The 24,115-nt window shown below is 43.4% G+C and overlaps 1 protein-coding gene across 6 annotated transcripts in view; it reads right to left on the bottom strand.

Annotated features, from left to right (window-relative positions):
• The window catches only part of LOC138569804 (protein adenylyltransferase SelO-like), a 1,380,025-nt gene that overhangs the window by 1,099,688 nt on the left and 256,222 nt on the right, over positions 1–24,115 (bottom strand). For 4 of the 6 annotated variants that reach the window (XM_069648140.1, XM_069648139.1, XM_069648135.1 and 1 more), the window contains exon 2: positions 16,201–16,319. In XM_069648140.1, the coding sequence (XP_069504241.1) occupies positions 16,201–16,319 (119 nt within the window). Of the gene's footprint in view, positions 1–16,200; positions 16,320–16,702; positions 16,874–24,115 lie in introns of those variants that run through there. The other 2 variants (XM_069648136.1, XM_069648138.1) reach the window with 1 other exon arrangement.

Below are 24,115 nucleotides of genomic sequence, written 5' to 3'. Positions count from 1 at the left end.
ACAGACTGGACCAGGGACTGGCTGAGGGTTCAATAACACCCAGATTCAACATCTTGGCGACCTCAGCCTGGATGTGGTTCTTAACAGTGTCCAACATCCTGTAGCATCTGCTTTTGATAGGTACGCTGTCACCAGTGTCAATTTCATGCCTACACCTTGGAGTGAGGCCTGGTGTCAGCGAGAACAGAGGTGCATACTGCTGGAGGAAATCCCTGCAGGCCCTCAGATGCTCTGGAGTCAGATCTGGAGAAAGGTGCACTCCCTCCACTGAGCCATCCTAAGGGTTGCTATGCAGCAAATCAGGAAGGGGCTCACTCTCATCCTCTTCTTGCTCTGAAGCTAGCAAGAGACAGACTCCTGTACGCCTAAGGAAAGGCTTGAGCATGTTGCCATGGAATACCTGAGGGGCTACCCCAGGGACTCCCATGTCAACCAGATAATTGACTTCGCCCATCTTGGAGATTATCCTGAAGGGTCCAGTCCACTTATCTGCCAAAGCTCTAGGCTTCGTAGGCTCGATCACCAGGATCTCCGGTCATGGAGTCCAATCCACTTGTGATGCTTTAAGGTCATGACAGTATTTGTTCAATTCCTGGCTTGCTTTAAGGTTCGCTGTCGCTTGACCCATCATCTATGTCAACCTCTGTCTGAGGCCTTACACATAGTCCCCCACTTGCTTGGCAGGACCTGGAGGGGTGGTTTCCAAACCTTCTCTGATCAAGGCAAGGGCCCCCCTCACAGGATGTCCAAAGAGTAACTCAAAGGGGCTGAAACCAACACCCTCTTGAGGTACCTCTCTGTAAGCGAACAGCAGGCATGGCAGGAGGAGATCCCATTTCCTTCTTAGGGGCTCTTCCAAAGCACCTAGCATGCCATTGAGAGTTTTGTTAAATCTTTCAACCAGACCATTGGTCTGGGGGTGGAGAACTTGTAGGTTACCCCACACTCTTTCCACATTGTTTTCCTGTAACTGGACATGAAGATGGAACCTCCGTCAGGTAATCCTCCTTAGGGAATCCAACCCTGGTGAAAATGCCCATGAGAGCCCTGGCAACCACCTTGGCAGTAACAGTCCGAAGGGGTATAGCCTCAGGGTACCTGGTGGCATGATCAACCAAGACCAGGATGAACCGATGTCCACCTGAAGTGGGAGGGTCAAGGGGACCAACAATGTCGATGCCCACCCTCTCAAAGAGTGTGCCAACCACTGGCAACGGCTGCAGTGGGGCAATGACACTGCCTCCAGTCTTGCCAGACAACTGACAAGTTATGCAGATCCTGCAGTGGGACTCCACTTCTACTCCCATCCGTGGCCAGTAGAAATGGGCAGAGAGCCTTAGCTTTTTCTTCTTGGTACCAAGATGACCAGCTAAGGGCACCTCATGCGCCAACTGCAGTAGGAAGGGCCTGTAAACCTGGGGTACCACCAACCTCTTGAGGGCACAAGGTTCAGGCGCAGTGGGCTCACTACAAAGGAGCTCACCCTCCCAATATATCCAGAATGTCCTAAGCACTTCTCGCTGTGCCTGGGCCAGGGCCTGTTTCCTCAGACCCTTGAAGGAGTGGCACTCTCTCTGACCCTTACAGAAATCCGCCTGGGAGGGTCCCCCTTCAGCCAACAGGCATTGAAGGTCGGGGTGGTACTCCAGGTTGAGCGTCTCTCCCGCAGGAAGGTCTTCTGCCTCGCCTCCCTCAGGAGTTGAGTTTGGGTTTACCTCTGGACCCAGCCCGTCCAGAGCATGAATCCCAGTGGGTGTTGCTGAAGCAGCAGGAAGAGAAGAGGCCTCCTTCGCACAGGTGGCCTTCTTCCTCTTCCTTCTTCGTGCCTTGGGTTTCCGTGTCGGCGGGGCTACCGGACTCGCAGACCGACCCAGTGTGAACTGTGATCGGGTGACCGCCACAGCAGCCATGGTTAGACCATCCATGATCATCCCCGTTTCCACCAAATCATTGCCTAACAAAATGTTAGCAGGCACGTTGCCCTGAACCAGCACAGGAAGCTTCTGTCAGGGTCCGGCTTGACTGAATTCCACAGGAGCTGATGCTGGCCCCACAGACCCTCACCAGGAGTTCACCTCTCAACCCTTAAATATAAGCTGAGCTGAAAACCCCAAGAAAGGGAAAGTGGAATTTGGAGAAAATAACAACAGAGACACTGCTGCCCTTCAACCGTCTGGTAGGCTCTGGTATCTGTGGTAAACAAATACACCTGGTTACTTATATAATAAGAAAACTTCTTTTCTAAACTTATGCTAAATAAACTCTAAACTCTTTACCTCCTAAACCTCAGTAAAAGACTTAGAGGTTAGTAATATTTGTGGAATATCTTGTAAATATATCTTGTGTTGTGCAAATAGTTCAAGCCAATCTAGTCTCTTTAGAATCCTAAAGTGATGGCCTTTGCAACATCTTTTCAGAATTAGATATTCTTCTTACTTCAAAGTTCTTTTGACTTTATGTAGTTTTCAATGCTTACATAAATTGCAGTCTTTCTCTGAAAACATTGAGTTCTATTTGCATAGATTACTTTAAATTATATTCTTTAACTTCCTGGAATACTGCTTTCTTTCTGCGTGTGAATTGTTTTCCTTATTTACACATTTACACAAAGAACATATAGTTTCTTCCTTAACAAGCGTGTGCGATAAACACGTGAAATCAGAAGACGTGAAGAATAGTCTTTGCGTGTAAAATACACACGCGATTAGTTTACAAAACCCGCGTGCGTAAAAAACAATACGTAAACGCGATAAAAATAACACGCGCTGATAAAAATGGACTCGCGCTCTATCGCAACCCAACACGCGCTTTCTCTTGAGACGTATTTCGCGTACACGCGCTAAAGTTAACTTGCGCAATTCTTTTGGGCACGCGCTCTATCGCAAAACCACACGCGCTTTCTCAGGAAACGTCTTTCACGTGAAAAATGTACACGCGCTAAAATTCACACGCGCAATTCTTTTTTGGCACGCGCTCTATCGCAAACCACACGCGCTCTCAGGAAACGTCTTTCACGTAAAAAATGTACACGCGCTTTTAAAAGAACACGCAAACGACAACTTGCGAGCTCGCGCACACATTAAACAGTCTTGAAGAACATTACACGCAGTTAATCAACTTTTAAATCCTACGCACAATCTTCAAGCTTGTTTTCCTTATAATAACTTTAACTGTAAATGTCTCTTTTCTCAAATGAACTTGAAACTTGTTTACTCTTTAAGTTTTCTTATAAAAGAAAATGAAAGTTCACTGTGACAATCTCAAAATCTTTAAAAGAACGATCCCACCTGATGACTTCTTGTTCAAATTGGATCAGCAAACGATATTCTTATTTCTTTGGTAGATTTTCTGAGCTCTGGAAAGGCCTTACTTAAGGAGCTTAACTAATATACAACCAGCCACTGAATTTCTCTGGATGAAAGGCAGTTTAGAATCTTGCTCATCTCCCAAGAATCAAACCCATTGTCCTCTCCACCAATCAGGCAACCAAAACATATCATTGTTTCTTTAACCAATCAGATTAAGTTTCTTTCGCTCCATCTTGACTTGGGCAAGCACAATGTTAATTCTATAAACAAACTCTTCCTGTTACTAACCCAGCCAGTTCTGAAAGCACAACTAACCCAGCCAGCTCTAAAGGCACAATGTTAATCTTGTTACTCTTCCTGTTATTAAACTAGCCAGTCCTGACAGTACCCCCCTCTTCAAAGCCCTGTCCCAGGGCCTGGTTTAGCAGGGAACCTCTTGTGAAACTGTGTTATCAATTGAGGGGCATGTACATCTACTTGATCCTCCCAAGATCTTTCCTCAGGACCGTATCCCTTCCAGTCAATAAGATATTGTAAGGTACCTCTAACAATCCTGGAATCTAAGATTTTCTTAACTTCAAACTCTTCCTCATTTTCCTCTGTGTAAACTGCTGGTGGTGGTTTTCCTAATCTAGTTCCTGACACACAAGGTTTCACTAAGCTGACATGAAATGTAGGGTGACTTTTGATACTTGCGGGTAATTTCAGTTTGATTGCTACGGGATTTATTATTCTTTCTATTTCAAATGGACCAATAAATCTCGGACTAAATTTAGTTCTTCCCTTTAAACGTAAGTTTTTTGTGGACAGCCAAACTTTTTGACCCACCTGATAATGTGGTGCTTTACGACGTTTCTTATCAGCAAATGTCTTAAATCTTAGCTTACTTTTTTCTAACGTTTCTTTAGCTTTCACTAAACCATCTCTAATACAAGTCAATCGCTGCTCAACCTCTGGATTGGAATACTCAGATGGCAACACTTCTTTCAAAAATCGTGGGTGGAAACCATAGTTGCTAAAAAATGGAGAATACTTAGTAGAATCCTTGACAGAATTGTTATAACTAAACTCTGCTAGCCAAAGAAGATCTACCCAACTTCCTCTTTCTTGCCAAAAAGCTCTAATATATTTTTCCAATTCTTGATTTACTCGCTCTGTTTGGCCGTTGGTCTGTGGGTGATAACCTGAAGAAAGCTTTACCTCAATTCCCAACTCTGTACAGAAAGCTCGCCAAAACTTAGAAATGAACTGAGACCCTCGATCTGATACAATTTGTGTTGGTAGACCATGTATTCGTACTATTTCTTGCAAAAAACCTTTTGCCAGATTCCTTGCAGAAGCCTCTCCTTTCATGGGAATGAAATGCCCAGCTTTCGTTAGTAAATCCACAACTACTAATACTGTAGTGTAACCTTGATCTTTGGGAAGATCTACAATATAATCCATAGAGATTGTAAACCAAGGACTAGGCGGTACTGGTAATGGATTTAATAACCCAGATGGTTTTCCTCCTCCTGACTTTACTCGAGCACAGACTTCACATGTTTTCACATAGTCTTCAATATCTTTTTTCATTTCTTTCCACCAAAACTTTCTCTCAACCAGTTCAATAGTCTTACGAATTCCAGGGTGACCTACCAACTTGGATTCATGACATTCTTGCATAATTTCCTTTTGCAGTTCCTTGCATGGAAGGTAAATTTTAGAGTGGACACATGGAAATCCTTCAATTAAATGTCTTCCAGAATCCTCCGCTAACCAAGATTGAATTTCATCTTCTGGTAATTCCTTTAGAATCTTTTTAAGAAGCTGATTCCCTTCCTTTGTAGTACTTAGAATAAATTTTTCTTCTGCAATCACTGGTTCTGGTAATAATTGATTTTCAACTTCTCCCGAAAATCCTTGTCGTGATAAAGCATCCGCTTTACCGTTTAACCGCCCAGGCTTGAATGTTATCACAAAATCGTATTCTGAAAAGAAAAGTGACCACCTAAGTTGTCGAGGTGATAGTGTTCGAGCAGATTTCAAAAACAGAAGATTTCGATGATCGGTTAAAACGGTTACTGTGAATCTTGCTCCCAACAGATAATGTCTCCATTCCTGAAAGGCTTTCTTGATTGCCAGGAGTTCTCTGTCTGTAATTGTGTAGTTCACTTCTGCTGGAAGCAATTTCTTAGATAGATAGGCCACAGGATGCAACTGTCCAGTTTCAGGATGCCTTTGAGAAAGCACTGCTCCAATTGCAACATTAGAAGCATCTGCCTCCACAAAAAATGGTTGTGAAGGATCTGGGTGTAATAAGATCGGTCCAGATGTAAAACAGTTCTTCAATGTTTTGAAAGCTTGATCCGCTTCATCTTTCCACTCAAATTTCATTCCTTTCTTCAATAATTTGGTGATAGGAGCAACAGTTTGAGAGAAATTTTTAATGAATCTCCTGTAAAAGTTTGCAAAGCCCAGGAAGCTTTGGATATCTTTAACACAAGTTGGAGTTGGCCACTGTTCAACTGCCTTAATTTTCTTCATATCCATTTCCAAACCTTTGGGAGAAATCATAAAACCTAAAAATTCCACTTCTCTGGTATGAAATTGGCTCTTTTCTAATTTAGCAAATAGTTTATTCTCCCTTAGTCGTTGTAACACTTTCTTTACATGTTCTTCATGTTGCATTAGATCCTTAGAATAAATGAGAATGTCATCTATGTATACTACTACAAAGATGTCAATAAAATCTCTTAATACCTCATTTATAAAAAATTGAAAGGCTGCGGGAGCGTTACACAATCCGAATGGCATTACTTGATATTCGAAAAGACCAAATTTTGTTCTAAATGCGGTTTTTCATTCATCACCTTGACGTACTCGCACCAAATGATATGCACCACGAAGATCTAGTTTGCTAAATACTGAGGCTCCTTGAATCTGGTCTAACATTACTGATATTAAAGGCAGCGGATATCTGTTTTTAATTGTCATCTTGTTTAATGCTCTATAATCTATGCATGTTCGTAAAGTGCCTTCCTTTTTGGGAACAAAAAATAGTGGAGAAGCTGCTGGCGATTGAGAGTGCCTGATGAAACCCTTATTCAAATTTTCTTGGATGTAATCCTTCAAATGTTGATTCTCTTTTTCTGTTAAGGCATAGATGCGACTGCAAGGAATGTGGGCCCCTGGTTCTAAATCAATTTTACAGTCATACTCTCTATGAGGAGGTAATTCATTAGCTTCCTTTTCACTAAACACATCATTGAAATCATGGTAACACTTTGGTAATTCTCCCTTTACAGCCCCTATAGAATGTACTATAGTTCCCAAATTCACCAAACCTTCCACTACTTCTGAACAATTATCACTAGAAACATTTTCCTGAATTGCTTCTTTACAACAATTTGTAACACAAAAAGCAGAATCCAATTTCACCACTCTTCTTCCCCAATCAATCTGAGGGTTATGATACGTCAACCAAGGCATTCCCAAAATTATTTTCAACTGTGGAGTGTCAATTAATTCAAACACAATTTCCTCCCAGTGTCCTCCAATTTCCATTTCCAATGGGATTGTTTCATGTGTAATTAAACCTGATGTCAGTTGAGACCCATCCACCGCTCTCACATACTCTGGTATATTTTTTACAACGTAAGGCACATTCATATCTTTAACCACATTCCAATCCATGAAGTTACCAGTGGCTCCTGAATCTATTACTACTGGACCACTTCCCTTTAATTCCTCTTTAATATACAAGGATACATTCAATGTAATATGTGGTACTGCTGCTTGGATGGTATTTGCCACTTGCTGATTTCTGGAGCTGTTAGTAGATGCAGAAGGTTTTGGACACCAAGGGCAATTTCCAACAAAATGTCCTGATTTCCCACAATATAAACATAAATTATTCTGTCTTCGCCTATCCTTCTCCTCCTTAGTTAAAGGACCTCTCACTTTATTTACTCTCTCTGCGTTCCCAGTTCTCAATTCTTTATTTACAAATTCTAATCTTCCTCTATCAACTCTAGGGAAAACTCTGGGTTGCTCAACTCCTCCTCTTCTACGCTCAGCCTTGCGTTCCCCTAATCTATAGTCAATTTGTATGACCAGATTAATTAAATCCTCACATGAAGTGGGTCTATTAACAATTGTAGATAAGGCATCTTTCAATTCCTCCTTCAAACCTCTATAAAATAAAGAGGATTGCTTCTCTTCTGGCCAATTGCTCTCTAATACTAAAGATCTGAACTGTGTGATGTAAGACACTAAATCTTTGGTTCCCTGTTTTAACTCTAATAGTTCTCCATCTACTTCTTGAGATAATTGGCGTCTGTCAAACATCTTTTTAAATTCTAACTTGAAAGCTAACAAGTTCTTTAGTATAGGATTCTCTTGACCAACCAATAACACTGACCAAGTTGCAGCCTCACCAGTGAGGTAAGACAGCATAAAAGCTATTTTAGAAGCATCTGTGTTAAAAGCTTCAGGTCGACAAAGGAAATGAAGTTCACATTGTGTAAGGAAAATCTGGCATTTCTTGGCCTCTCCCCCAAAACGCTCTGGAGGTGCTAAGGGGACTGGACCTACAGGTATATTCAAACTTCCCCTGCTTCTTTCTTGAGAACTCGTTCCTTCACCCAAATCCTCTCTAATTAACACTGGTAATTCTCTACTAGTATCCTCTGAATCTCTTTACTCCAAAGAAATTTCTTCACCCTTATGGGTAACCTTGGAGTTTAACTCTTCAAACTTGACTTGTAATTCCTGATTTTCTTTTCGCACAGCCCTCATTTCCTCCCTTAACTCTGAAAACATGTCCCTCATGGAACTAGCTAGTGCCTCTGTGGGATCCATATCAGCTCAGGTGGAAAATATTATCGTGGGCCTTTCATCCTGTCAGGGTCCGGCTTGACTGAATTCCACAGGAGCTGATGCTGGCCCCACAGACCCTCACCAGGAGTTCACCTCTCAACCCTTAAATATAAGCTGAGCTGAAAACCCCAAGAAAGGGAAAGGGGAATTTGGAGAAAATAACAACGGAGACACTGCTGCCCTTCAACCGTCTGGTAGGCTCTGGTATCTGTGGTAAACAAATACACCTGGTTACATATATAATAAGAAAACTTCTTTTCTAAACTTATGCTAAATAAACTCTAAACTCTTTACCTCTTAAACCTCAGTAAACGACTTAGAGGTTAGTAATCTTTGTGGAATATCTTGTAAATATATCTTGTGTTGTGCAAATAGTTCAAGCCAATCTAGTCTCTTTAGAATCCTAAAGTGATGGCCTTTGCAACATCTTTTCAGAATTAGATATTCTTCTTACTTCAAAGTTCTTTTGACTTTATGTAGTTTTCAATGCTTACATAAATTGCAGTCTTTCTCTGAAAACATTGAGTTCTATTTGCATAGATTACTTTAAATTATATTCTTTAACTTCCTGGAATACTGCTTTCTTTCTGCGTGTGAATTGTTTTCCTTATTTACACAAAGAACGTATAGTTTCTTCCTTAACAAGCGTGTGCGATAAACACGTGAAATCAGAAGACGTGAAGAATAGTCTTCGCGTGTAAAATACACACGCGATTATTTTACAAAACCCGCGTGCGTAAAAAAAAATACGTAAACGCGATAAAAATAACACGCGCTGATATAAATGGACTCGCGCTCTATCGCAACCCAACACGCGCTTTCTCTTGAGACGTATTTCGCGTACACGCGCTAAAGTTAACTTGCGCAATTCTTTTGGGCACGCGCTCTATCGCAAAACCACACGCGCTTTCTCAGGAAACGTCTTTCACGTGAAAAATGTACACGCGCTAAAATTCACACGCGCAATTCTTTTTTGGCACGCGCTCTATCGCAAACCACACGCGCTTTCTCAGGAAACGTCTTTCACGTAAAAAATGTACACGCGCTTTTAAAAGAACACGCAAACGACAACTTGCGAGCTCGCGCACACATTAAACAGTCTTGAAGAACATTACACGCAGTTAATCAACTTTTAAATCCTACGCACAATCTTCAAGCTTGTTTTCCTTATAATAACTTTAACTGTAAATGTCTCTTTTCTCAAATGAACTTGAAACTTGTTTACTCTTTAAGTTTTCTTATAAAAGAAAATGAAAGTTCACTGTGACAATCTCAAAATCTTTAAAAGAACGATCCCACCTGATGACTTCTTGTTCAAATTGGATCAGCAAACTATATTCTTACTTCTTTGGTAGATTTTCTGAGCTCTGGAAAGGCCTTACTTAAGGAGCTTAACTAATATACAACCAGCCACTGAATTTCTCTGGATGAAAGGCAGTTTAGAATCTTGCTCATCTCCCAAGAATCAAACCCATTGTCCTCTCCACCAATCAGGCAACCAAAACATATCATTGTTTCTTTAACCAATCAGATTAAGTTTCTTTCGCTCCATCTTGACTTGGGCAAGCACAATGTTAATTCTATAAACAAACTCTTCCTGTTACTAACCCAGCCAGTTCTGAAAGCACAACTAACCCAGCCAGCTCTAAAGGCACAATGTTAATCGTGTTACTCTTCCTGTTATTAAACTAGCCAGTCCTGACAGCTTCGCTATCTTGTCTCCAATCGTAATGTTGACTAAGGTTACAGGCGATAATTTGGGAGTCCCACCAGCTAACCTGGTGGTTCTCAGAAGAGCACCTACATAGTCCTCTGGCTTCAGCAGGGTCCTGTCCACCACTGTCATGCTTGCCCAAGTATCTCTCAAACCAGTAGAAGGCTGGCCATTCAAGAGGACCGTTCTCAAAAACCTACGGGTGTTCTGTGGGATTGTCGCCAGTACTTCCACGTACTGGTCCCAGACCCCAAGGGACACTAGGGAAATCTCTACAGGAGCACTGAATGTGATTCCTGTAGAGGAGGGGAGGACAGTGGCCTCCACCTCAGACATGGGGTAAGGGTAGGTCAGGCTGACAGCCTGAACTCCAAGTGCCTTACCATTACACTTGGGGTCACCCTTCTTGTGGTCCAGAGCCCCACAGTCCCAACAAGTACCAGGAATGCGGGGTACGGTACTGGGACCACTTGGAGCCTGCTTGCCAGCAGGTGGACCACTACTCTTACTTCCACCCACATGGGACTTATCCCCACTAGATTTCTGGGTCTTAGGAGAGGAAGGTTTTGGTTTACTCAACTGTGATTGCATCTGGGACTCCTTAGCCTCCTGAGTGGTCCCCTTTTCTTTGTTCTTCCACTGGAGTCCTTAGGGGACACCTAGTGGGAGACCCACTTGTCAGCCAGCCTGGTCAGCTTAAAGGGATCTAAAATGTTCTGGTCAGCAACATAATGACGCAGCTCTGGTGAACAGGCTTCTGAAAAATTCTCAAAAAATAAAAGGTGTGACAATTCAACAAAGGTTTTCACCTTTTATCCATCAATCCACCACATCATGTTCATATGTGCAGAATTCACCCAGTCAATCCAAGACACATTCTCTCTTTTCTTAAATTCCCTGAACCTTTTAAGGTATTGGGTAAATGTCTTGCCAAACTTGGCAATCAAAGCAGATTTCATGCACTCATACGGACCCCTTTCTTCCACACTCAGCTTCAGAATACAGTCATATCCAGTCTGAGGCACTGTGCTTAACAAACACTTAGCCCAATCTCTTATCAACGTCTTGGATTCCACAAGCCATTTAAAACGCCTCAATCCACTGGAGGATATCAGAACCCTCCACATACACACAAACCAAATCTTTCATAAACTTGGTGGCTGGGGACCTGACACTCTTAACTTGCTTCGCTGAAGTCTCCAGTCTAGCTCTCTCCAGATTAATTTGTTGGTGCTCAGTGTACCTATCTTTGAGTATCACTCGTTGTGCCAACTCCTCTTTCTTCAATTCAGCTTCTGTTTACAACTTTTTATATTGAAAAGCTAACTGTTCCCATTGTAGCTCCAATTTTAAAAGTTCAATCTTCATGGCTTCCCTTGAAGAGCAGTGCTGGGGATCGGAACAGAAGCAGCAGGAATGGTGGCATTCCCAGAATCACATTCAATAACAGCCCCAGGGGCATGGTCCTCATTGGTTGCAACCCCCCTTCATTAAGAGCTTCACAATAAGTCTGGTAGTCCACCAGGGCAGCTATCAGCTCAGCCCTAGACGTATCCTCAAAGTCTAACTCCCTTGCTTCACAAGCACTCTGGTGAGCCTATCAGCTCATCCTAGTCAATTTACCATTTGCAATAGATTCCATTGCTTGTAATGAAGTTATCTTGTACACAACTAAACCTCAATTTAACAAAGTGTAGATATTTTGTAAGTGGCAAGGTTACACACTGATTCTTAAAACAATAAGCATCCCACCGCTGCCACCAGTGTAAAGCACTGGAGGGGGGTATATGTACTCCTGCTATCTATTTGGCAGATTCAAAGCACAGAGCACCCCAGTCAAGTCTCTAATTGGTAAAACGTGGCGAGCAATCAAGGCTTAGCTCTCAGGCGGTGATGTGGGCTAGTTCTTAAGTACAGTGTAGTGCCCAAGCACCCACAAAAGAATGTCCACACACTATGTTAGTGAAAACACAGTTTTTATATAAATAAGGTTCACGTTATATACACAATCACAATAACACACTTTGTACTCTGGAAATACTATAATGGCAAATATATACAGGTCTACGTGGTACCACTCTTAACTATCGATTCCTTTGAAATGCATCATTTGCTAACAGTTCAAAATGGCATACTAATCAGATTATAAAATGAATCAACAATAGACCACACCAAGTAAGCAAGTTAAATCAAGCAATGGTAGAACACTGACTCCCGATACCTAGAGACAGCCCTCTGCGAGGATCCCCCCCCCCCACCTGGGCAACCTGTAAATAAAGTGCCTTTGACAAGCCCAGTCCAATTATGCTCAATATAGCCTTGAGTCCTTCTAAAAGGTTCCACGACCCCAAAGTACCTGGTTTCGTAGTGTTCTTCGATGAGTCATTGACGGGCCCTTCTTGAGTGCACCCTCCTGAGCCACGGGTCGTCAAGTTCAGTGAATAAAAAAGGGTGAACACTGTCGTTGAGGCAGCAGCTTCGGTTCTTGCAGTGCTCGTTGATGATCGGTCGAAAACGTCCTGCAAGCTGTGGCGTGCAGTGCACCTCAACAACGAGAGTTTGTTTGCACAAAGAGTAAATGAAGAACTTTGGCCCAGCAAGGGCGTCGGGTTGTCAGTGTCTCTGCGGTCTTCAGGTGGCGGGAAACCCACCAGCCTGGACTTTCTCCGGCAGGATGAAAGCGGTCGACGATGATGAACACGGGAGTCCTTGTTTCAATGTTCTTAGGCAAAGGAGCACTGTGGCGATGGCGGTTGTCGACGGTGATGGACTTCAATGTCCGGGTACTTCACTTCGTGATTCCGCGGTGGTCCCCTTCACCGGTCGGCAGCCTTTTGAGGGTCTGATGTCCAGGGAACTTTGGCAAAGATCAGCTGGTGCACGATGGTCCCTCGAAGCTCGGGAAGAGGTCTCCTAGCCTGGTCCTCTCTTGGCTCCGTTCTTTGGCAGTCACGCAGCTTTCAGATTATCAAAGGACAGCAGCAGCAATTCTTCTTCTTCCAGCGGGCTTCAAGGTTAAAAATCAAGTATCAACTTCAGCTTCTGAATAATTTCCATCAGTGAGAGGCCCCCAGATATACTGTTGATCTCACATTCACTCTGCAGGGTCACGCTCAGGCAACCAATCATTCAGAAGGGCATTCAGGCAGGCAGCCAATCAGGCTCACAGCACATTCAGGCCATTCTTCTCCATCCAGACACTCACAACATGTAATGTGGATTCGGACAGGCACTCTGCCATTCAGCAATCCACACTGCATTCAAACCAGTTTCGGGCAGGGCTGTCTCAGTCATTGTGTCAACCACCAGATAGTAAACACCCATAACATGAAATGCGTATTTGTCGCGCACACTCCATTCACCCAGGTCCCACCCCACGGGCGTACCCACAACATACAGTCATTGGGAAGGCTCCAGCCAGTCTGGGCAGGACTTCCCCACTATACCATATATGGAACTTTCCCCCTACAGCCAGTCAGGGGTAAGGGACAGAGTCAGGGCTTCCCTGGACGTCAGGAAGAATAAGGTAACAGCCGATAGAAAGCAAGAGGCCACAGGGGCCATCTTGTTTCCTATCAGGAATCAACTGATTCCAAAGACGGGGCCTAGGTATCCCCAAAATGGAGGATACTCAGAGCACCTGTCAAATTCAGCACAGAGCTGCCAGCAGCCCATAACCTGCTCTGTGGTCCACACACAGGTGCCCAAAAACATACACTAGGAGTATAGTGTTGTACCCCTACCCATGGGTCCCATAAGGGTATTCCAAGCGTCTGTTCACGATGATGAAAAAGAGGAAGAGCCGCACCGCCAGGAGTCCCACGTGAACTCCTGCACGGAAAACAAGACAGAACATACATGATAATACAATAAAGGACAAGGATATGGAGGCCCTGTCCATCCAATGCATTTCCAGCATCACAGGGTGTTTCTCTGTTTGAGTTGACGCAAGGTTGGAGATTGAATTCTGTGTTGAGTCCCAATTGGGTGAACTACATGAGTAATGAGGAAACACACACCTTGGAGAGAGTAAGAAAGAGACTAAGAAATAAGCAGGAAGACATTGCCAAAGGAGGAAGGGCGAAGTTGGAAGAGAGGGAGGTCATCAATGTGGGAGATATTGTGAGACTGAGGAAGGGTAAAGATGGTAGACAAAGGAATGGCAAGGTTTTCTGAACCCATTATTGTAATAGAAGTATTCACTAAAGCAGTGAGGGTTAAAGATAGGTCGATATGGAGTATAAACTGAGTTTTTCGGGTAAAGGGGAAATGGAGAGAATGTGCAAGAAAACCACAGTTGGGGAAAAATGGCATGAGGAGGCATCAAATGTGGGGAGAGGAAGTATGGAGAGAAAATGTAGGAACAGACAACAGAGAAGATGGTCACACGAGAGGGGAGAAGAGAGAGAACAGAGTAGTGCCCATTACAGTAGAAACAAGGGGAAGTGTGCGTCTAGTAGGTATAGAGATTTCAGAATGGATGGACGTTGAGAGCATGTTATGGTAATCAGTATATTTTGAGACTGTTGTTATTTAAATGTATGTTTCCATTAGTTACATATGCCACAATGTTCATATTTTGTTTATTGTCGCTGTAAAGGGAGACAGTGTGTGTTGTATCTTGCTTGGTTAGAATCTGGAATGCTGGAGGGGTTGCTGGGTGAAACAGTGAACGGCGATAGGAGTAAGTTGGAGGGGAGCTGGAGGTGTCACTTGTGCTGCCAGGCTCTTTAACCTTTATCTCTATGAATTAGTTGCCACTTACCCTTGCCTGGTGATTACTTCAATGGGCACACCTGCCACAACTGTCTTGCCAGTCAGAAGACTGTAGATGACATTACAAAGGCTCCAACATCATCCACAAACAAACCCTCAAAAACAAGCATGCATGCAGGAAGCAGAAGATTGAGATGTCACACATGCTTGTAATTTGCTTTAGGCATTCAGAATCAGACAATACACAGAAACAGAATGCATCTAGTTTTCTGGGTTTTGTTATTTCATTTTCAATTCATTTTAATGAATTTATAGAGCGCCTTTCGCCAAAGGCGCTGAACTAAAATATCACCAGCAGTACAATTCATCATGGTAAAATGTAAACATTAGTACAAGTGAAATCAGAGGAGGGGCGAGCCAGGGAGTTAAGAGACAAGAGAAGATAAGAGATAGGCTTTGAAGTTTGATTAAAGATGCAGTGAGATGGCAGAGTGAAGTGAGAGGGGAAGGGGGTTCCAGTGTTTTGGGGTCAGGGGATAAAAGCACAGACACAAGAAGAAGCACAGGGAGGTTTAGGAACAGTAAGGAGAAATAAGTTATCTGATCTTAGGGGGCGCGAAGGGATATAGAACGAGAGTAAAGAGGAAAGATAGAGGGGGGCCAGGTCATGAGTACATTTGAAAACAACCGAGAGGAAGTAAAGAGGACGAGATTCAAAGGGGAGTAATGATATCGAAAGTAGGGATTGTGTGATGAAATATTGAGGGGGTAAAGAGAAAAGGAGACGAATGGAGGAATTATAAACCGAACAAAGAGGAAGAAGGTGGGTAGCAGGAACACCGAGCAATAGTCCATACAGGAAAAGACAAGAGAGAAAAGAAAAGGTTTCATTGCATGAAAGGAAAGATAGGCGTGAGCACGACGGATGGTAAAAAGTGCATAATGACAAGAGAGGGCAAAAGAGGAGATATGAAGAGAAAAAGAGAGAGAAGGATCAAAGATAACGACCACGTTGTGTGCAGATGGCGGAAAGGAGAGAAGAGGGGTAAGAGGTGGGAGAAAGTGTGCTACAGTCACTTTCACATCTGTAAGAATTTACTGACATCAGAAACATCCCTCAACATATGTGGATACATGTGACCACTATGAAAATCAACACATGATCAGTATCAGGACAATAGGTGGATGGTGTGTTGTTTTCCACATTGCATTTGTGCTTTTGGTAAAAATACAAAGGATGCTGGAATTTTGGATCTCTTGATTGTTCACTGTGACCACATACACGATAGATGATTAGTCTAGATAAACTATACGGCACAGGAGGTGAATTTCTCACACATTTTGGCAAAAACAGGATTATAATATGAAGTAGAGAAGTCCAAACAAACAAACGGTTGTGCATGTAGATGAAAGAAATAATTGTCCTACGTTTTGCACTGGAACGGTTACACCCTAAGCTCTTACAATATTATTTAGTTATGCTGAGTGTCTTCATCTTGAGAGGTCCCCTCAGGCTTTCCTTGACAGCCACATTGAAGTATATGGACAATACACACAGCAAAATCAATTCAAAAGGAAGAGACACCCAAATGAAAAAATTACCTGTGAAACTGCTACAAGTTTAGGTATTGTTGAAAAAGGTGTTGGCTCCACAGCTGAAAAGACACAACCTCTCACTCGTCGCACATAGTTATCTTTAATAGGATCCACTGGAAATGAACCTGAGGAAAATAAAGCAAAAGCAAATGTGTCTACTGTTTGCACCCTTGTGTTACAAAAAGGTGACAGAAACGAAGAAACCTCAAATACAAATGTAAAGATTAGAGTCAGAAATGATTTCTGATTCTCCAGCTTTATAATCTTTGAAGGAAAAAAAATCTATATACCGCACTTGGGACTCAACAGAAAAGGGTTTAAACTTCAAATACATTTTATTTTTTTCTAAATTAACGGTTAAAAGTAATAGATCTGTCTTTCTTTAGCATAATCAATGACAAGGAAACCGTTTATGGCCATCCTATGGCTTAGGCATTAGAGGAAGGCATGCAGGGAAATGGCGTTCACAGACATGGAGAACAGGTAGACTCTGAGGCACAGGGCTTACAGGTCAACAAAGGGAGGGATGGAGCACATAAAAAGTGGAAAAAAAGAGAGCCAAAATAATTAAAAACGAATGTCCTCTGGGATCCAAGCTGTATGGAACTCCCATTTCTACAGGAAGAGAGAGACTGGAGGACCCCAAAGGGCATGCAGAAAGAGAAGCAGGCCAGAGAAATGAAGTGGTGTTCTAGACGGTTACCAAGGGATACATGTAGTCAGAGTTCCATGTTCTGATTCTGCTTTTATGACATGCTTTTGATTGTGGCGGTTATGGGTATTTATGTAATGCCCATTTCTGGTCTTGGAGCTAGGAAGCAATTGCTTGGGAGTCACATACGGGCGTCCTTCGGAGGCAGATGAGAAACTATGCCCTCAGAATGACCAAACCATTTATTCTGATCATGGGAAAAATGTTATTTAAGGGCGAACATTTTTGTTGAGACATTGTATAGTTTTCCCCATTGAATTTCACAAGGAAAGCATCAAAACGTCAAGAAAAAATATTAATTTAATCTGTTTTCGAAAGCACCAGACCTGCTTTTGGCATATTGGTTGCATTAACAAGCGAAATTATTCTGAAAGTTGCATGAACGATCTTGTAACAAAACATTATATCATGAAATTCAAAAGTGAATGACTAGTATAACGTTTTTATTTTGCAATATAAACAAATAAAATACAACAACAACCAGTCAATGGACCAGCAACAAAATATAACAGAATCATGTCATACAATTGGACAACAACAATAAATTTGCTAGTAAAGTCCCACTAGTGAATTCAAAGGAAAGAAAAGAAAGGTATAAAGAAAAAGAAAAAGGAAAATCAGTAAAAAAGCAGAAAATAGTGAACTCAACCAATTTCACCAGCCAGACGCATGAATCATGGAAAGCATCACACATTAATGATGATGGAAAATCCATAGTATGTACAGTAAAAAAGTATAGTAAATCACAAAACAATGGCAATGATATAGTCAGGAAACAGAATTCTACAAACTTAACCCATACATCACCCATATACATCAAGGAAGCTTCCCCATTGTTATGATGTAGAGTGTTGTGTATTGTAATTCCATTATGAATGTTCTTCTTGTCTGGTTCTGGAACCTGCTGCAGAACCAGACAAAAAGATGCCTGTTTGAAGGAAGCCGGTTGTTGGGGACTTCCTCTCAATAAACTATGTAACCTGATCAAGATATGTTGGTCATTATTTCCTGATCATCATAACACAACAAATGGCGACGAGGAGCTGTCATTAAAAAGAGTGAAGTCCCTGGATGCGTGCCGATAAAGAATTGTAATGAATGCGGCCATTGAAGCGTACAACAGAGTCAGCTGAACTCACGGTGATTACAGAAGTAAGGAAATTACTTGGATAAAGCAGCAGTGACTTTCCCTGTCTGAGTGTTCACCGAAATTTCGTCTGGAAAGAGACCTGCATTTTCTGAAACAGTGCGCGACCTGAAGAGTCAACGGAAGGAGGCTTCTTCACAAGACAAACGGTACGTCAGCACATCGCTTCCTCGCAACGTGGGAAGTACAGCTTAAAGGTTAAAATAAGGACCTTTGTGCGTGCATCTACGCCCCACCATTTTGAGTGACTGCATATTGCCATAGCAACCTATAAACAGTACTGTTACGAACAGCGCGTATTATATAAACGACGCGCAAGAAAAAAAATATATATATACACGCTTGCATGTAATGACTGCTCAGCATAATTCATCCGCATTATTACTGTGACGCTCACCTTTGGCTACAGTGTTACACGGATTGCATCGTTTATGGTAAACACAAGAGGCATGGCACATGGATTAAGGTGAGGTCTGATTGCATCGGATACTCGCAGCAGGCGAATAGATAGACGAAATTACGAGACAGTGAGAACAATATATAGACATTTTGACAACAAGTGTATTAATCCATAAAATGTGAAAAGGAGAATAAATAATGTTTTATTGAAGGTGTGAAAGCATTTTAAGGACGTTTTGGCGGCATATATCTACATTTGAAGAACATAAGAAGGAAAGACATTGGGGGCACATACTTATTTCTTGAATAGACGACATTACTGTACAGCTTTACCATGCAGAACATTGTGGTCCCAGTGAAATTCCTGGCTCAACCTGGTAATCCTGTTTGTCCATGGGAACAATGGCTGGGCAATTTTCAGGTCTACTTGAGAGCGATTGGGGGAGCCAAGTACAATGACGATATGAAAGCGGCCACTTTATTCAATTGTGTGGGTGCAGAGGCACTGAGGATATTTAGAACTTTACCGGAACCAGGCGATACAGAAGAAGGATCTGGAGATGCAGCAACTGGTGTGAGAAAATACGAGACTGCACTGTCAAAACTACGTAAACATTTTGGTAATAAGACAAACATTGTACTAGAACGGTACAGATTCCTTTCTAGAAAACAGTACAAGAATGAGTCAGTGGGCACTTACATTGCTGCCCTAAGAGGCCTCATATCGACGTGTGAATTTACAGGTGTGGCAGATGAGTATTTGAGGGGCCAGCTAGTCCTGCATGTGGCAGATAGCCGTATTCAACAACGACTGCGGCAAGCAAAGAATCCAAATTAGAACAAGCTATTAAGATAGCGAGGTCATTTGAACTGGGTGATAAGTGCATGAAAGAGGTTCAGAGTAAGCCACAATGCGTTGATATAAAATCTGTGCAGGACACAAGTGATGGGTTTCCCAATAAAGATGAAGAGGCTTTGGTTGTCATTGTAAAGAGGATCGTGAAATCTGATTTTGGTATGAACTCCAGGAAGGGTAGGGAAGGACTCCAGAGACCACAAGGCAGATGTTTTAAATGTGGATGGTATAGGCACGCAAATGCAGAAAAGGACTGCCCGGCTCAATCAGCTGAATGCTATAAATGTGGACAGGTGGGCCATTTTGGTAAGGTCTGTCGTAATGTCAGGGGAAGAGGCAGATTTAATTCACGCTACAATGCCACGAGAAATAACCAATTTGGAAGGGGAGCCATGACAAGTGTGAGAGCGTTGGAAGAAGTTGATGGGTCAAATGACCTAGTGGCGATCACCAGTGGTTTCGAGGAAGAAGTACAGATATTGGCTCTTACTCCAGCTGGAAACGCTATTGGTCCTTGGGTGTCCATGGCCATTAATGGCATAACACTACAAGTAATGGTCGATACAGGGTCGCCATATACAATGGTGAACATGGAGACGTATCTGAGAGTACTGAAAAAGAATGTGGAAGAATTACAAATGACTAAAGTTAAGGCAACTGGGTATGGCAAAACACCAATTAACATTGTAGGATATACCTGGGTATACTTGGACTTTGAAGGTAGGAAGACATATTGCAGATTATACGTGGCTGAGGATGGTTTTTCAATAGTAGGCTGGTGGGAACAGGCATCATTGAAGATCAGAATACACCCAGGTGAGACTGTGCCAATTATGAGCATAATGAATAATAGTTGTGATTCTGCTGAAAATTTTGCGAAAAGTTTCCCCAAGATTTTTAATGATAACATCGGTGTCCTTAAGGGATTTAAACATCGCATAATACTAAAGAGGGGTGCGAAACCTGTAGTACATAGGGTAAAGAATATTCTGATTGGCACTCGAGAAGCATTACAGAGAGAATTGGAGAAGTTATGTTCACAAGACATCATTGAACCTATAGAGAGCTCTGAATGGCTATCTCCCATTGTTGTAGTGAGAAAACCAGAGGGATCGATTAGGATGTGCATTGACCTACGAGATCTTAACAATAACATTTGGATTGATCGCCATCCACTACCAAATATTGGAGAAATGCTCACCACCATGGAACCAGCAAAGTTCTTCACAACGCTAGATTTGTCTTCCGCATACCACCAGGTTGTATTAGATGAAGGGTCCAGACATCTTACATCATTTGTAACACCTTTGGGAGCATTTTGATACAAGAGAATGCCATTCGGTTTGGCATCGGCAGCCGCTGTCTTTCAGAGACTGATGCATCATATGTTTGGTGGTCTAAAAGGTGTACACTATTTTCAAGATGACATATTAGTGTCTGCCATGTCAGAAGAAGATCATGTCATGATCTCTGCTTCCAAAAGATCAGGACTTGCCCGACTCCCTTGGAAGCAGACCCATAACCCCGGTTCCGAGTGCCAGCCAGTCCCAATTGGGACCTTTTGGACCCTGTCCTGGCGCCAGTGGCACCAGGTTCATAAAGATGCCCAGTCCCAGCGCTGGAAGCGCCAGGGTCATAATGCTTGGGTGGACTTACCTGCAGCAGACCATGCTGCTTACTTACCTGCCAGTTGAACCCCTGATCCTCTTCTGTTTGGGACTACTTTTCCTGTTGGGTGGGGCAGGAGCCACTCCCTAGGTTCAGAACACTGGAACTCTTCTGGAAAGCAGGAACTCTTTTCTTACCTAGGCGTGGCTGTGGAAGGAGACACCTAAGCACTACAGGAGGCTATTTAAACCACACCCGATGGATGAATCTTGCTTTGTGTTATTCTGCATTCTCTGCAGCAGAACGCTCATCATGTCTTCTGCTTCTGATCCTGGGCCTAAGGGAACAAAGGCTTACCATCCTGGAATCCAGTCTTCAGCAGCACCTGTAAAGACAAAGAAAGAACAGGTTAGCACTACGGTCTTCAGTGGCAGCGCATCTCTTACCTGGTCCATCGGCTGTCACCAACGCCTCGCGCTGCATTCTGGCATCTGAAAGACAAAAGCTTACCTACTCTTCGCACACTCCGGAGGCCTTCGGCGCTGCATCCTGCATCTGAAAGACAAAAGAAGGTGCGTTTAAAGACATTGGGCAACTTTATTACTCACGTGCCATTACTCCTTCCCACGCCAAATCCAGTGGGTATTCCAGCACCCTTCAGCTTCTCTAAATCTCCGAACTTGTACCTGCAAGATAAAAGGGACAGTTAGTGCGCATCGTGAAGCAGGCTACAAGCGCTTACTTACGTGCTTCCAGGCGCTTCTATTCCTCACGCGGGTTCGATCCTCAACTCTCATCAGCCCGCCATCCGCCATCGCCGGAACCCTGCAAAACAAGAGATATCATTACAAAAGACTTTTAAGACATTTGAAGTGCCCAGAACTTACCGTTCGTGCAGTTAACGACGGACAGCAGTCCTCGGAGGTCAAGAGGCCTGCACCCTTATCCAGTGAAGAAACTGGTTACGGCACCCTGCCCCGAGGCAGATGGAGAGCTCGGCGTTCACTTACCTAAGACATCTTACTCTTCGAGTCAGACATACAGTGCACAGAGGTCCAGCCCAAAGAGCCAACCGTGTGTTACACATCACCTTTGAAGATACGGCATTCACCCAGTCAAGACCGGCGCCTCTGCGGGAATCAGGTGAGCGTTACAGAACACAAAGCCTACCATAAAACTCCCACCCAGGTGCTATGGAAACCTCGGATACCGACCAGCTAGCCCAGTTACTTGGGGAACTAAGAGCAGAAGTGCATGCAGCCCGTCAGGAAACGAATGCTCTAAGAAGGGAACTGATTATTTCCAAGGAGCGAACAGACGATCTCGCTAGACAATTGCTACAGTCACAAGCCGGACAAACTCCGTTACCCGCATCAGGGGCAAATCTTCCTTCAACATCCTCTACGAACCCAGTGCAGATCAACCTACCTGGGAATGTACCTCTGGCTCCGCCCGAACGATTTTCTGGTGACCCAAAGAGTTTTCCAGTATTTATTAATCAGTGCCGGTTGCACTTCTTATGCCGGCCAGCAGCCTTTCCAACTGATCAAGCTAAGGTAGCTTTCGTGCTTTCGTACCTTAGTGGCAATGCGGCAGACTGGTCGATCCCTCTAGTTGATCAAGATGATCCGGTTCTCCATGATTTTCAAGCTTTTCAGCTCAGTATGGAAAAACTGTTTGCAAGACATTCACAGGGGCAGGCCTTGGACAATGAGCTCCTTTCATTGCGACAAGGTAATCAAGACCTTTTGGCTTATATTGCGTCTTTCAACAGACTGATAGTGGAAACTCAATGGCCTGAGAACAAAAGGATTACGCTGTTTTATAGAGGTCTACGTGGAGAGCTCAAAGATGTGTTAGCCCAAGTAGTGAATCCCCCGCAAGACTGTTCGGACTATATTGACTTAGTCGTTCAAATTGACCACAGACTGCAGAACAGGAAGGCCGATCGTTCCAAGTTTGATGCTCGAGTATTTTCCAAACCACCAACTCCTACCAAAGGAGTAGACTCCGGGGAACCCATGCAAATAGGGGGCCTGAAAGGACCACTAACACAAAAGGAGCGGGAAAGGAGAAAACAGCTGCAATTATGCCTCTATTGCGGAAACTCGGGGCACTTTCTTCGAGACTGTCCGGTGAAACCAGCCAAGAAGGCAGTAGGAGCTGCAGTTACCAGGGTCACAAACTCTGAGCAGGGAAACGACCTCGCCCGACAAGAATAGAGGTCCTCTTGCCGAGCGTTAAAACCAGTTCCGTGACCTCGCATTTCGTGATACCTATGGTCCTCATTAGCCCTGAACATCCGGATCGATTACATGCGATTGAAGCTTACGTCGACAGCGGTGCCATCGGCAATTATGTGGATCATGAAATGGTTTTGAGGATGAATCTGACTCTTTGTCCAAAGGCTGTAAAGGACGTCATTACTACGGTGGATGGTACGGAGATAGCCTCCGGACCAGTAACGCATACCACCCAAGAAGTGACGCTAGTAAGTCAAGATGGACACCATGAGAAGATCGTGTTCGATGTGATCAAGGCCCCTCCGTTCCAGATTATTCTAGGAATTCCTTGGTTAGAGAAGCACAATCCTCAGATCGATTGGCGAGCAAGAACGGTTCAGTTTCCAGAATGTGTCTCTACTGGTCACCCTCGACCTGGTGTTGCACTGGCAGCAATTTCCTCTGAGGCTCCCCAGTTACCTCCTGAATACCTAGAATTCCAAGATGTTTTCCGGAAGGATCAGGCTAACTCTCTACCTCCTCATAGGTCTTATGACTGCCAGATAGACCCGATACCTGGATCTACTCCTCCTTGTAGTAGAATTTATGCCCTCACCGAGCCTGAGAATCTTCACCTCCGATAATACCTGGATCAATACCTAGCGAATGGGTTTATTCGTCCTTCCAAGTCCCCTGCTTCCTCAGCTTTGTTCTTCGTTCCAAAAAAAGAAGGGGACCTTAGAACTTGTATAGATTATCGCGCCCTGAACCAGATCACCGTTAAGAATAGATATCCGTTACCTTTGATCCCTGAACTCCTGGACCAAGTCAGAAAAGCATGCATATATACAAAGCTGGATCTTAGAGGAGCCTACCACTTGGTACGAGTAAAAGAGGGCGATGAATGGAAGACGGCCTTCCGCACCAAGTATGGGCTATTTGAATATCAGGTCATGCCCTTCGGACTTTTCAATGCC

The sequence above is a fragment of the Ambystoma mexicanum genome, chromosome 2q, assembly GCF_040938575.1.
Source record: "Ambystoma mexicanum isolate Mex_15411 chromosome 2q, UKY_AmexF1_1, whole genome shotgun sequence".
Taxonomy (NCBI): Eukaryota; Metazoa; Chordata; class Amphibia; order Caudata; family Ambystomatidae; genus Ambystoma; species Ambystoma mexicanum.
This window is presented reverse-complemented; position numbering and strand designations above follow the sequence as displayed.